General features: G+C 26.9%; 4 protein-coding genes across 5 annotated transcripts in view; 3 read left to right on the top strand and 1 right to left on the bottom strand.

Moving 5' to 3' along the window:
• Positions 1-153: 153 nt before the first annotated feature.
• Positions 154-2596, top strand: LOC106790373 (elongation of very long chain fatty acids protein AAEL008004). The gene is made up of 5 exons (XM_014755196.1): positions 154-340; positions 439-531; positions 718-774; positions 1348-1590; positions 1698-2596. Exons 1-5 carry the CDS (start codon positions 176-178, stop codon positions 1863-1865), a joined length of 726 nt encoding a protein of 241 aa, XP_014610682.1. The 5' UTR covers positions 154-175; the 3' UTR covers positions 1866-2596.
• A 529-nt stretch (positions 2597-3125) lies between these two features.
• Positions 3126-8482, top strand: LOC106790393 (histone-lysine N-methyltransferase SETDB1). Of its 2 annotated transcripts, none has more exons than XM_014755225.1 (14): positions 3126-3310; positions 3401-3665; positions 3777-3906; positions 3975-4118; positions 4204-4565; positions 4630-5298; positions 5421-5675; positions 5773-6117; positions 6189-6356; positions 6457-6765; positions 6849-7114; positions 7251-7581; positions 7671-7878; positions 7997-8482. In XM_014755225.1, exons 2-13 carry the CDS (start codon positions 3429-3431, stop codon positions 7875-7877), a joined length of 3423 nt encoding a protein of 1140 aa, XP_014610711.1. In that variant the 5' UTR covers positions 3126-3310; positions 3401-3428; the 3' UTR covers position 7878; positions 7997-8482. The 2 variants fall into 2 exon arrangements, with proteins under 2 accessions (XP_014610711.1, XP_014610710.1); XM_014755224.1 differs by having other exon boundaries at positions 7960-8482.
• Positions 8483-9055: 573 nt separating this feature from the next.
• Positions 9056-10644, bottom strand: LOC106790394 (myotrophin-like). Its single transcript, XM_014755226.1, has 3 exons — positions 10346-10644; positions 9776-9886; positions 9056-9658 (listed from the first exon to the last, which is right to left on the bottom strand). Exons 1-3 carry the CDS (start codon positions 10412-10414, stop codon positions 9482-9484), a joined length of 357 nt encoding a protein of 118 aa, XP_014610712.1. The 5' UTR covers positions 10415-10644; the 3' UTR covers positions 9056-9481.
• A 1305-nt stretch (positions 10645-11949) lies between these two features.
• LOC106790399 (serine/threonine-protein kinase STK11) overlaps positions 11950-13849 on the top strand; it is a 4878-nt gene continuing 2978 nt past the window's right edge. The window contains exons 1-3 of the mRNA XM_014755233.1: positions 11950-11964; positions 12055-12710; positions 13370-13490. Coding sequence (XP_014610719.1) covers positions 12373-12710; positions 13370-13490 — 459 coding nt within the window. The 5' untranslated portion in view covers positions 11950-11964; positions 12055-12372. The remainder of the gene's footprint in view (positions 11965-12054; positions 12711-13369; positions 13491-13849) is intronic.

Here is a 13849-nt window from a genome sequence, read left to right as displayed (position 1 = left end):
CATATTTTTCTTCTTCTTCTTCTTCTTCTTCTTTTTCTGTATTCATTATTTATTTATTACGAATTAATGTAAGGGAAGAAAAATTAAAAAAAAAAAAAAGAAAGGAAATCATTAGATTAATTTTAATATTATTCATCATTATTTTATAGATCCCATAATCGATACGTGGCCATTAATGGGTTCACCAGGACCAATATTTTTCATAATATCGATATATTTAATTTTCGTAATCAAAATTGGCCCGAAAATAATGGAAAATCGTCCTGCATTTGAATTAAAAAACTTGTTGATAATTTACAACGCTATATTAGTCGTATTTAATTTATGGTTAGCTTCTTTGGTAAGAAATTTTCTATGGATTAATATAATAATTGATAAATACAACATAAGAGAACATATATTTATACACGTGTGTGCAATGGTGTTCATTTTTTTTAGGCTACAAAAATTGATCTATCAGCTTTAATTCATTCGAACGGATGCAAATTGCAATATCATCGATTGTCTAAGGACGGATCTTTAGAAACAACGGTTAGTAAATTGTTTTTTATTTTTATTTTATTTTTTTTTAAATCTCAATACGTATACACGTATTTCTTTTAACACGTTTCCACCCCTTCTCCCTCATTTATTAATTTATTATAATTAAAAAATTACTTTTTTCTATGGTTTATTTGTTTCTTGTTTTTTCTTTTCTTTTTTTATTTATAATTACAGTTATCGGAAGCTGCCTGGTGGTATTTCTTCGCTAAGATTATCGAACTTGTAGATACGGTAAGATGCTATTAAAAAAAAAAAGAGAGAGAGAGATATATATATAAATAAATGAAACAAAAGATTATTGAATTATTTAAAATGAAAAAAAAATCATTTAACTCATTAAAATAAAACAGTATTAAAATTATGCCGGAATTCGTTATTGAAAAATAGCTTTTGTAATGTCGTTGAGTAATAATCGCTTAGAATATTTTCAACCGGATGGAGAATTATTAATTCTTTTATATTAACATATTTAACATTTGTGTATGTACAATTTTTGTTCGCCCATTTTCTATACATTTATTTTTAATATTTTTATTCCTACTTTGATCTTGATTTTTCTTTGTGTCATTAACCTTTTCATATGAGAGAACACACTGGTTCAAATACTTTGAATAATATAAATTAAAAATATAAATATTCAAATTCGATGCATCAATTGTTTTATCATATGTTTTTCTTTTAATTAAAGTTTTTATATATATCCCAGGAACCGTAAATTGTTATATTTTATTATAATTAATTTCCATTTCTTCTATTATCTTTGTTTGTTTTTTTTGTTTCCTTGTATCCATTTGTGTTTTCCAGGTATTCTTCATTTTACGAAAAAAACAGAACCAATTGACTTTCCTACATATTTATCATCATAGCGTCACAGCACTTTTCTCGTGGTGTTATCTCAAACTAATTCCAGGTGAACAAGGTATTATCGTAGGCATACTCAATTCTACAGTTCATATCATAATGTATTCGTATTATTTAATATCTGCATTGGGCCCAAAATATAAAAAATATCTATGGTGGAAGAAATATATGACCGTGGTACAATTGGTAAGAGTCATATTATAAATAAAAATTATATAAATAAATAATTAACGTGTTTATATATTTAATAGAATAATATTTATTAATTATCCAATATATATATCAATTTGCAGATTCAATTTATCATTATGATGATTTATCTTCTATTCACATTGGTGATGGACTGTGGTGTCCCAAAAATCTTAACATATTGCTTTATGATTCACGTAGTGATTTTTATTTACCTATTCAGTAATTTTTACAGGAAAGCTTATATAAGACAGAAAAAAATTGTCAAATAATTCGTCAAAAGAAAATGAATAGGCTAATATACTAATATTAATATTGAATAATAAATATTGAAAATTAATTAACGGTAGATTGAATTAATCAAGATTAAAACAATGACAATTCGAATTTCTCGAATAATTTGATTCGACTTAATGCACACAATACAATAAGAAAACTCTACTCCTATATAAAATGATTTATAATTCATGTCAATGATTACGAATTGTCTTTCAATTCGCGTGTACGAAAAAAAATTATCAAATATTATTTATCGATTGTGTCTGACGTGCCGAACAATTTCTTTTTTTTTTTTATTATTATTTTTTGTTTTTATTTATCGATTTATATTTTGGATCATATATATTCTTTGATCGTTAACATTAATACTGTACTTCTACAAACAGACAGCAGTGTATATATTTATGCAATAATGTATATTAAATAGTATTGTTGAAAAGAATTCAAATACTGAATAATTAATGAGAAATAAATAAATACCTCCTATGTGTAACGTTAGCATATTGAGTCTGGCATGTGGATAATGTAATTCACGTTAAATAATTTTATAAATGATAGTCTCTCTTGTAGTCTTGATTTAGTAAAAATATTAACAATTAACAAACAATAATCTTGTCATATACTAAGAAACAAATAGTAAAATAAAGTATCTTGTATTAATTAATGTGAGTTTGAAATATTGTTAATTGTAAATAAAATTTTAAATATGGCGCCACTCTTTCGATAAAACAAAGTATTATTTTTATTGACGCCCGATGAAATAGAATATACGATTATATACGACAATTTTTAACTTTACGTTTTATTAAAAATATTATAATTAATTCAATATGAGAGAGATAATATTTAAATTAATATAATTTAATATTTAAAAGTATGAACTCGTACTTATAATTTTGAAAATTTCAACTACGTGACAACATTAAAGATAGTTATTTTTTATGGATACATTTCATAATATACAAAATTTTAATATAAAATAAATCATAAAACATTAAACATTATATTGAAACACATTCGTTCCCTGATACATTAATTCTTTCTTTTAAATATTTATAGAAATTCTATTCAAATTTGATTACCCCTTTGTTTTTACATTACTTTATTCGCGCCACTTACAGATGGCGCTAACATCAAATGCATCACATAACCACAAAACACATACCTGTATATTCATTTATTAATACCAAAGGAAACTGTTTAATTATTTTGTATATTATAAAAAGTATTTTCTTTATAATACAATACAAGAAGTATATTTTTTAAATCAATAATTAATAAATGAAACTTTGTAGGTAATAGATCTTATAAATAATTATGCATTTTTAATAACGTGTGGTGGTGTTAAAATAAGAGAATGATAAAAGTTATAATATTTGACTAATACATGAAGAAAACAATTAGAAATTGTTATCTTGGGGATTTATTCAACAATTAGGTAAGTAAATTAAAAAACTTTATTATAAAATATATAGAAGAATCTATATGCTGATCATATATATATATACATATTATTTTATATTTTTAGAGAAGCTGAAGCTGAATAAAAATCATTCATGATGGAAGTAATTGAATTAGTTTCAGACGAAGAAGTATCCAATAATAAAATGAAAACTCCCAAGATTTCAAAAACATGTAATACTAATTGTATAAATTTCAAATGTAATTCAGGAATTGATATGAAACCTGCACCATCTTTTGCATGTGCATATTACAGTGTCAATACAGAAAAGAAAAAAAAACCTAAAGTAATATGCAAGCAATGTTTTGATATAGCTTTGGAACATCAAAAAGTATGTAATCATTATTTTGACAAAATTTATAATATTTATTATATCATTTTCTTTTTTTTTTTTTATTCCTATTTAAAACACTAAATAGATTTTCTTGTTATTTTTTGACAGAAATTAGTAGCAGCATTAATGGAACAAAAATCTTTATTGAAATGCGATTTTCCAGATCATACGGTTGAAGTAGAAATTTCTGACAGCGATGAATCAGACGAGGAAAAGAAAAAAGAAATTGACGACAGCGGTTAGATACATTTAATAAACTGTATTTTACTTTGTTTAGTTTTCATTATTTTAATCTTCTATTCGCAGATACTTATTTACCAACGGAAGTACTTTTGGATTTAGAAGAAAAATTGGATATAACATTGCAATCACTTTTTAAACAATACAATGTGGATTATCAAATAAATGAAGCATTAAATATATTGACACAACAGTTGAAGGAAAATGATGGTATTTTTATACACGCGTTATAGATAATATTTTCAGTAAAGATTTAATAGACTTTATTTTAATATATTGAATTTTATCGCGATAGAAAACAATACAATTATTGATGATGAGATCAAAGCCTTAACTAGTCAATTGGACACATTAAGAAATAGTTTATACGAAGACTTCAGGCCACAAATTCAAATGCTTCAGGAACTTCAAATAAATATAGATTGTGAAGAAAATAATTATCCACTTGTAGCGACTAAAAAAGTCACTCAAGTGCGTAATACACCTTGCAAATTGCAGCAAGATACTCAACCAGATATATTGCCTATTGAAAGAGAAAATAAACAAGTAGTTGGTTTGAATTTACCTCCTAGCGGTCCTCTTGTCAAACCGCAACCAGAACCTGACACCATAATCTACGTCATGAAACATCCTCTCATGCGATGGATTAAAGGAAAGGTAAAGACAACAAAATACGAATGCTAAAGCAATATAACATAATACGATTTATTTCTCTTTCCAGGTATTACATATAATTTCAAAAAATCCATTACAATGTAGAGTAAGATTATTCCAAAGAAAGTATAATACAGCTATCAAGTCGGTTTTTGGCAAACAAATTGCTGTAGCAGTACCCAGTAAAGTTCTAATTCCTGTCGGTACAAGAATTGTTGCTATCTTTCACGAAGCAGAAAATTATGAAACAACTAAAGAAAAATATGATTCTAATAATTTTTATAGCGGTGTCATTGCAGAACCTCCTAAATCTACAAATAAGTATAGATATTTGGTGTTCTTCGACGATGGATATGTACAATACGTTACGCACAAAGATATTTTGATAGTAGCTGAAAGTTCTCCTAGAGTTTGGGAAGATGTAGCCAGTGAGTCGCGTGATTTTGTTAAAAAATATATGGAAACGTATCCGGAAAGACCAATGGTAAAACTACAAAATGATCAGATAGTAAAAACCGAATGGAATGGTAAATGGTGGGTAGCAAGGGTTAAACAAGTAGATGCGAGTCTTGTGCAAATGCAATTTGATGCAGATCAAAGAACAGAATGGATTTATAGAGGTTCTGCTAGATTAGGACCATTATATGTTGAACTATTAAAAGCAAATGCAAGGCAGCAAGGTCATCATGCTTCTCTCAATGCATCTAGTCGTCATCGTATTCCCGTTATTTCTAATGTAAGCATTTCACATACTTATCAAAAAATAATTTTCTTTATTAATATATGCTCTTATTATTTCTATTTCTATTTCTCTCTCTCTCTCTCTCTCTCTCTCTTTCTCTCTCTCTCTCTTTTTAGAAAAACAATCTACCTTACGTGGAATATACTTCAAATATAGAAGTAGATGAGGAAAAAAAAAATATCCTAATTGATAAACCATCGAACACTGAATTTAATGAAAATCAAAGTGTCAATACATCTAAGTCAGTCTCGACGATAGCACCATTGCAGTCTCGTGCTGTCGCTAAAAAAAGTACTAGTAAAAAAGCAGTTGTCACAGATATAACTCCTTACAACTCTACTATAGAAATGAAATCTTCTCATAGCATTGTTGTAAGTTATATTAAGTGCAATTAAATATGCAAAATATATTAATGAATATATAATTGGAATAATAGAAAATATTTTGTTGTTTTTTTTCTTTTTATAGTATTATCAAACACAAAATGAGATTCAAACGAGAAAATACATTCCTCATAAATGTGGACCGAAATGCATACGAAGTATATCTTTCACGCCAGAAGATTTGAAAGGTTACTCGCCCCTTTCGATTCCTTTACTATGTGGTTGGAATAGACAATTATGTAAATTTCCAAAAGCCAAAAAAGTTATACTGTATCAAGCACCGTGCGGTATAAGATTACGAAACATGGAAGAACTTCATTGTTATCTTCGTCAAACTAATAGTCCAATGTCTGTAGATTTATTTGATTTTGATTTTTGGGTCCATTGTCTGGCAGAATTTGTTTTAGATAAATGCTTTGTTAATATTAAAGTAAGTTGACGTTGACAATTATTTTATTATTAAATGAATATATCATTATAAGTATCAGTTACCTTTTACAGGATCTTAGTTATGGAATAGAAAATGTGCCAATACCGTGTGTGAATGAATTAGATCATGCTTTACCCGATACTATTAGATATAGTACTCAAAGAGAACCTACAGAAGGAGTCAATTTAAATTTAGATCCAAATTTTCTTTGTAGTTGTGATTGCGAAGACGATTGTCAGGTAATAAATGTATATTTACTTGTATAAAAGCATATCATTATAATGTATCTCATTTAATTTAAAGATATATTTTCTTAATTTAAAATATTTAATTATGCAGGATAAAACAAAATGTCAATGTTGGCAATTAACAATACAGGGAGCAACTTTAGGAGGAAGAGTTCCAAATACAGCTGTTGGTTACGTTTATAAACGTTTACCAGAACCAGTAACAACTGGTATTTATGAATGTAATTCTGGTTGTAAGTGTGCCGTAAAAACTTGCTTGAATAGAGTTGTACAGCATCCACTCAAATTAAAATTACAAGTTTTCAAAACGGCACCTCGAGGTTGGGGTATAAGATGCCTTACTGACATTCCATTAGGTTCTTTTATATGTATTTATGCTGGACGTCTATTAACCGAACAGGTATAAAACTAAATTAAATATAATATGCAAGAATATATTATATATAAATAAATATAATATATATTTTTCAATGGGGTAAATAGGGTGCAAACGAAGGTGGAAAAAACTATGGAGATGAATATCTAGCAGAGTTAGATTATGTCGAAGTTGTGGAAGGGATGAAAGAAGGTTACGAAAGCGATGTTTTTGATCCAGAAATACCTTTAACTCCTGCAAAAGAAAAGAGAAAAGAACGTGGTACGAATGATGAAGATAATAATGTTAAAAATAATACAAATGATTCTGATGAAGATTATAACATTAGTAAATACGTGAATGTTTCTGTAGATTTAAACGAATCTTCTATCAGGTAATTTAAAACATATCACGAGAATATTCCAAGTGTTATTTCAAAAGAAAAATATTTTTGTTTAACTTTATATTTTCTTATAATTGTTATTTATTATTGTAACAATGTAATTTCATGTTTAATTATTTAAATTTAGAAAGCGCCTTAGAAAACGTAAAAGAGGTGAATCTAATTTAGATGGTTCTGAGGAAAACAGCGAAGATGGAAGTATTACAAAAAGTTTAGAAAATTTTATTACTAAATCATCTGTGCTTGAAAATCGTTCATTGGATCAAGATACGGTAACAATAAGCGACGAAGAAGAAACTCGAAGTAGTAGACGCGTACCAAGTAGATTCGATCCTTCGATAGAACCTTTACAATTAGATAGACCAAAGTTTAAATCTGTAAGGGATTTTTATGGAGAAGATGAAGCTGTTTACATCATGGATGCCAAAACAACAGGAAATATAGGCCGTTACTTAAATGTATAAATTATTCAAGCGTACACAAATGTTCTTTCGATATTCCTTTGTTATAAATTAAACGTTACATTATGTGATTTTTATTTTTTTAGCATTCCTGCGATCCAAACGTTTTCGTTCAAAACGTATTTGTAGATACACATGATGTACGTTTTCCATGGGTGGCATTTTTTGCTTTGAATTATATTCGAGCAGGCCAGGAATTAACATGGAATTATAGTTATGACGTAGGTAGCATACCGGGTAAAGTCATTATTTGTAAATGCGGTGCATCAAATTGCAGAGGTCGATTACTTTAAGGTATTTAAAATCATTATCATATATTATCGATCTTATTTTAAATAACAATTAAATCGTTTTAATTTTTTGTTCTATTTATAGCATATATAATATAGTATAGTATAGCATACAATTGCAGATAATATTAAGAAAAAGGAATATACGTTTTATTACAAGTACAAATGAAATAATGATAAGAATTTAAAGAGGAATATTCATTTTTTCAAATAATAATACCAGTGATATTATAAATGTGTTTCCACGTTATTTGTACAGTGTGAAAGAAATAATGTAATGGAAATTAAGAGAAAACAATTGATAAATATAAATAATATAGATCTTATTATATATATCACAAGGAAGGATGGAGAATTCTTTAGACACAAATTCTAAAAGGAAAAGATAAACACGATTGTATTATCAATGTATACATGTATTCATTTTGCAAACATCCAAATGTGACATAACATTAAAACAGAACAAAAATATACAAAACACATTGTTATTATATATTGCATAAATTCATTGATTATATATTACAGTCTTTTCCTCTTTAGCCTGTTTCACTAAGCAGATATCTGCGTATGTGTTATAATATTTTGCTAACTTTGCTATTTTAGACAACCTGTTAAATTTTGTACCACCTACAGTAGAAGGGATGCATATGGATGAATGCCATACCAGTTAAGTTAGCATTAAATCTCATAGAATAGGCCAGTTGAATGCGCAGCACTCTAATAAACTTTTAGCCATGTATATGAAGTTGACAAAGTCAACGAAATTTATAACAATGCTCTAATGACTTATGACTTTTGATTATTGTACATTTTTTTATATCTTCCAAGAGACAATATATATGTATATATATATATATGTGTATATATATATATATATATATATATATATGAGATATGATCTTCACAAATACATTTGTAATATTTTAATATATAATTAATGTTTAACATAAAAAGACTTTTAAAACCGAATTGAAATGAAATTAATCACGAAATAATTCGAATAGAAATTCACACATTGTTAGATGATATTTCATTTTTTACTAATACTTAATATTTAATGTTGTAACTAAAATCTTTCCTTTTCTCTTTTACTAAAGAAATTATAAATATAATATTAAAACAGCCCATTTTTAAAGAAATTATGTGATAGGAATGATCGATATTAACGAACAAATAATAAATAGATTAAAATGAATTCATTTTATAGAATGTATCAAAATATTCTCTACAATATACTTGGTTAAATATGGAAAAAATAATAAACTTAATTAAAATGCACAATAAGACATAAAAAGATGTTACTACACAATATAAATTTAGAACATTTACTTATTAATATATAATTGAAAATTTAATATATAATAATCAAAAAAGAAAAAAAGGAATAATTTCCTGATTAAGTATTTATCTTCCGTGTGTGCGATATATCGTTATAAAACTGTGACCCCCACATATTTCTGATAGCTTTCATTTAAAATAGATAAATATGATAGTTAAAAAGTATGCACGAAATTAAAAACAAAGCAATCGCGCGGATATTATATTTAAGAACATTAACATACTAGAATAAAAAAAGTTATCGCCTTGTATATACGTTTAGATTTCTGCTAGTGCATTCTTAGAAGTTGTTTTATTTCTTCTTTTTCGGCAGCATTCAAATAACTTGTCCCGTCAGGAGTTAATCCATCCGGTTTAGCACCTTTTTCTAATAATAGTTTAACGCAATGGGTATGCCCTTCCCAAATTGCAGCAAGTAATGTTGTTATCCCATGTTTATCTGTAGCCTGAAAAAAATGATCATTAAACAAGACATTTATTTAATCGTTCGTAAACATTTCATTGATGTTTCTATAGTATATTACTAAGTTATAATAATTAAAATAATTAATGATATAACTTACATTAGCATCCGCACCCTTTTCCAAAAGATATCTTACTACATCATATTGTCCATAATCTGCAGCATAATGCAATGGTGTTCTTCCATCGATCATTTGATTTACGTCGATATTCTGTTGAATAAATATATATATATATATATATATATATAAAGATAGAGAAAGAAACATATTAAATAAAATGAAAAATACAATTTGAAATAATGATATTAATGATTAAATATTTTATAATAAAATTATATGATATTATTTTGCAACATATAAAGATAATATGTAAGAGATATATATGTATATATGTTAAAAAGAATTGATATAACATTATTACCGAAATATCACGTTATATCATAAAAGATAATTACAAATAAAAACTGCTGCAGATGTTATTTAAGCGATTACTTTTATTAGTACTGCAAATTATACTGTTGATATGTATTCGCGAACTTGGTTTACTCAAATAAAACAATCAAGACAAGATAAAAATAATTATTCGTAATATTATTTAACGTCTGATAACATTATAATTTCTACAAATGATTCTACAAATCTATAAAAGAAATATTGTATTATATTTGCCTTATTCTCAACGATATCCCGAACTTGCTCGAGATCACCATTTTTTATTCCCCAAACGAGTTCGCTCATTTTTTTTTTATTGCTTTCGTTACAATTTGTTCAAACAAACTCTTGTTAAACAATGAAGACGTATCTAATCTAATCGTTGTAACCGCTAATATCGCAATTACGTGACAGATCTCACATCCATCAGATTTTAGTTAAAAAACCACACGAATTAGTAGACCAAACGCAATGTCAGGATGTTAAAAAAAATTCTATGGGCTAAGCGTATAAAAAGTGATGGTGGCGTTAGCGGTCTAGTGACGTTCTGCCGATACGTCAAATATATTTTTGGTGGGATTTTTAAATAATATATTTAAACGATACTATTAACGCCATAATATTACCAACAAATATTCGAAAAACACAGAACAGTAGAACTAAATTAATAAATACTCTTATTTGTACATTAATTGTATATTTAAAATCTATAATTGCACACTTTATTAATTAATTATTTACTTAGTTATATTAATAATTGAAAATATAAAAACATTTTTTTATCATTTCTAAGCAAAGCAATGAAGTTTTCTATTGTTTTTTGTTTTCAATCAATTGCACACTTTTTGTTTGTCCGTTTTTCTACGATCTTTCTAGCTCCAATATGATATCGATTTTTTTTTAATCTATTAAGACTTTTTCCTGTACCTGTTCCAAGATAATCGTTCTTAACGAGTAAACTCCTTTAATTAATAATTAAAACAAAATATCTATATTAGATTTTTAATTGTAGTTTGCATTTAAATGTATATAAAATTTAATTACACGTTCACTTTGTGTATACTGCTAGTTATTAAAAGTTACTAGGAAATAAGAAAGTTTCAAATATATTGAATTTCTAGTAACATGGCTACGACGAAAATGGTAATAGTAGTRCWCTACCTTTATCTTAYAAAAAAATTTTCAMCKCAGAAARAAAAGAATAATTGCTCATAATTGCTCACTAATTGCACATTTAAAACCTATAATTGCTCACTTTATTTTCGCTATTTTTTTTTTATTGTCGGTAAGTCGTATTACCGACCGAGATCTGATGGTAACTTACCATCCGAATTACCGACAGTAAAAAATTTTTACTGAAAAAGAAAAGAATAATTGCTCATAATTGCTCACTAATTGCACATTTAAAACCTATAATTGCTCACTTTATTTTCGCTATTTTTTTATTGTCGGTAAGTCGTATTACCGACCGAGATCTGATGGTAACTTACCATCCGAATTACCGACAGTAAAAAAATCAAAAAAATAAAGCAAAAAATTATGGGTTTTAAATAAACAATCAGTGAGCAATTGAGAGCAATTATTTTTTTTTTCTGCGGTGAAAATTTTTTTGTAAGATAAAGGTAGAGCACTACTATTACCATTTTCGTCGTAGCCATGTTACTAGAAATTCAATATATTTGAAACTTTCTTATTTCCTAGTAACTTTTAATAACTAGCAGTATACACAAAGTGAACGTGTAATTAAATTTTATATACATTAAAAAGCAAACTACAATTAAAAATCTGATATAGATATTTTGTTTTAGTTATTAATTAAAGGAGTTTACTCGTAAAGAACAATTGTCTTGGAACAAGTACAGGAAAAAGACTTATTCATTTTTTTCTGCTGTTCAGGTTCTATGGTAATTTTTCTGCGCGGTGGCTTTAGCGAATATTTGTTTCAGGTTTATGCGCCACTACAGTGGCTTACTCGGGTAACTTACTTACCCTCTTAATTTGTTATCATAAAATCATTTGGTACCATGGGAAATAGCTTAAAAAATCATCAACCAGAGTGTGCTCAAATAGATGGGGGAACATGGGCGCACCTATTAGATGGACGAGGCGTTATTCCATAGCCCTCCTACTACTTATTTTCCAAGATTTTCTACGAGTTTGGCTCCCCTGGTCGTAGTTCACAACAGTAGTGGTGCCGGTTGTATTATAGGTTAAAATTTAGTGTGATTTTAGTCAGACTTTAAGTTTAACTTAGAATTGTTAAAATGGACAATCGGATTACGATATGTGACCCAGACGAGGAAGAAATAGACAATGAAATATTTCGAGACATCGAACCAGTCAAGTGGATTAACGATGATCCTAATTATGACTTGGATGAAATCAACATGTTTTTCCATAGGGTGGATTCAGATCAGATCATATATGAGGAAAAAAAGAAAAAATGTAAATTTATCGGTAAATATGTTATGGGGGATGTACTTGGTGAAGGTAGTTATGGTAAGGTGAAAGAAGTACTGGATTCAGAAACTCTGTGTCGAAGAGCTGTTAAGATTCTAAAAAAGAAAAAACACCTTAAACTCCCAAATGGAGAAATTCAACGGTATGCTATTTTAGCATGTAATATAATATGTATATGAATATATGTGTATAAACTTTGGGTGCTGACAACATACATACGTATCTATACATATCCGTTTGTTTATCTTGTCATATTTCACAATTTAAGTTGTCACGCGTTAGTTCTATCAAAAATAATTTTCATATTTTCAATAATTCCTATTTGCACGTATTTTATGTTTTGTTTATTATTATTTATACTCATTTTTTTGTAACACGTACAATTATATTACTATTTCATTATAAAAAAATCGTGGAATTTCTCATCTTTTGTACATTCCTGAACATCATTTCCTGAACATTATTACAAATATGATTATATCAATTATATATATATATATATATATATATTCATAACTATATAGACAAATGCCACTAACCACTAACTAACTATTTATATATTATTAGTCATAAATTAATATTATTTTAAATTAAATACAACAACAAATGCATGTTACATGACTAAATCATACAATTGCATTACAAAGTTCATCGTGTATTCTAAAGAAAGATTATATTTTCTAAGAAAAATAACTGAATAAATAGATTTATTTATAGTTCTCAAGCAAACACTGATCCTATACACATATAACTTAATTTATTTGTATATACATTTTGATTATTTCTGATGTTCATTAACAGGGAAATAAAACTATTAAGAATATTAAAACATAAGAACGTCATTAACCTTGTAGATGTTCTTTATAACGATGAAAAGAGAAAGATGTACCTAATTATGGAATTTTGTGTATGTGGATTGCAGGTAAAGTTTAACGAATTTCAAACGAATTTATTGTGCATTTGTTATGCATTATTATTTTTTTATTAATTTATCGAATAAATTAATCTAACATTTATGAAGAAAAATAATAATAATAATAATATATGTATAGATTTGTTGTACGTTTATAAATTTTCAAAATTAAGATACCATTCAAAGGAATACATTAGTTTTAAGATGTACATTTGAAAACAGTTTTAATAAAAAAAGAATAAGTGAACTTAAGGTGCCTAATATTAATGATAAACATAAGGAAATAATTATTTAATATTCAGGAAACATTTAATAGTAATATTTCTTTTCTAAAAATCGTTTATATTGGCTTGCTTTTATAAAAAGTA

This window comes from Polistes canadensis, unplaced genomic scaffold, assembly GCF_001313835.1.
Source record: "Polistes canadensis isolate GaletaPanama2010 unplaced genomic scaffold, ASM131383v1 scaffold_234, whole genome shotgun sequence".
Classification (NCBI taxonomy): domain Eukaryota; kingdom Metazoa; phylum Arthropoda; class Insecta; order Hymenoptera; family Vespidae; genus Polistes; species Polistes canadensis.
Note: the sequence above shows the minus strand (reverse complement) of the source record. Positions and strands in the feature narration are given on the sequence as shown.

Bases quoted from the DNA above. Each gene is read 5' to 3' on its own strand.
- LOC106790373 (XM_014755196.1), top strand. From the start codon at position 176: ATGGGTTCACCAGGACCAATATTTTTCATAATATCGATATATTTAATT. The intron at 775-1,347 runs GTAAGATGCTAT...TGTGTTTTCCAG, and splicing joins TTATCGAACTTGTAGATACG to GTATTCTTCATTTTACGAAA. The intron at 1,591-1,697 runs GTAAGAGTCATA...ATCAATTTGCAG, and splicing joins ATATGACCGTGGTACAATTG to ATTCAATTTATCATTATGAT.
- LOC106790393 (XM_014755225.1), top strand. From the start codon at position 3,429: ATGATGGAAGTAATTGAATTAGTTTCAGACGAAGAAGTATCCAATAAT. The intron at 4,119-4,203 runs GTATTTTTATAC...TTATCGCGATAG, and splicing joins ACAGTTGAAGGAAAATGATG to AAAACAATACAATTATTGAT. The intron at 7,115-7,250 runs GTAATTTAAAAC...ATTTAAATTTAG, and splicing joins TTAAACGAATCTTCTATCAG to AAAGCGCCTTAGAAAACGTA.
- LOC106790394 (XM_014755226.1), bottom strand. From the start codon at position 10,414: ATGAGCGAACTCGTTTGGGGAATAAAAAATGGTGATCTCGAGCAAGTT. The intron at 9,887-10,345 runs GCAAATATAATA...TTTATTCAACAG, and splicing joins GGGATATCGTTGAGAATAAG to AATATCGACGTAAATCAAAT. The intron at 9,659-9,775 runs GTAAGTTATATC...CATTTTTTTCAG, and splicing joins AAAAGGGTGCGGATGCTAAT to GCTACAGATAAACATGGGAT.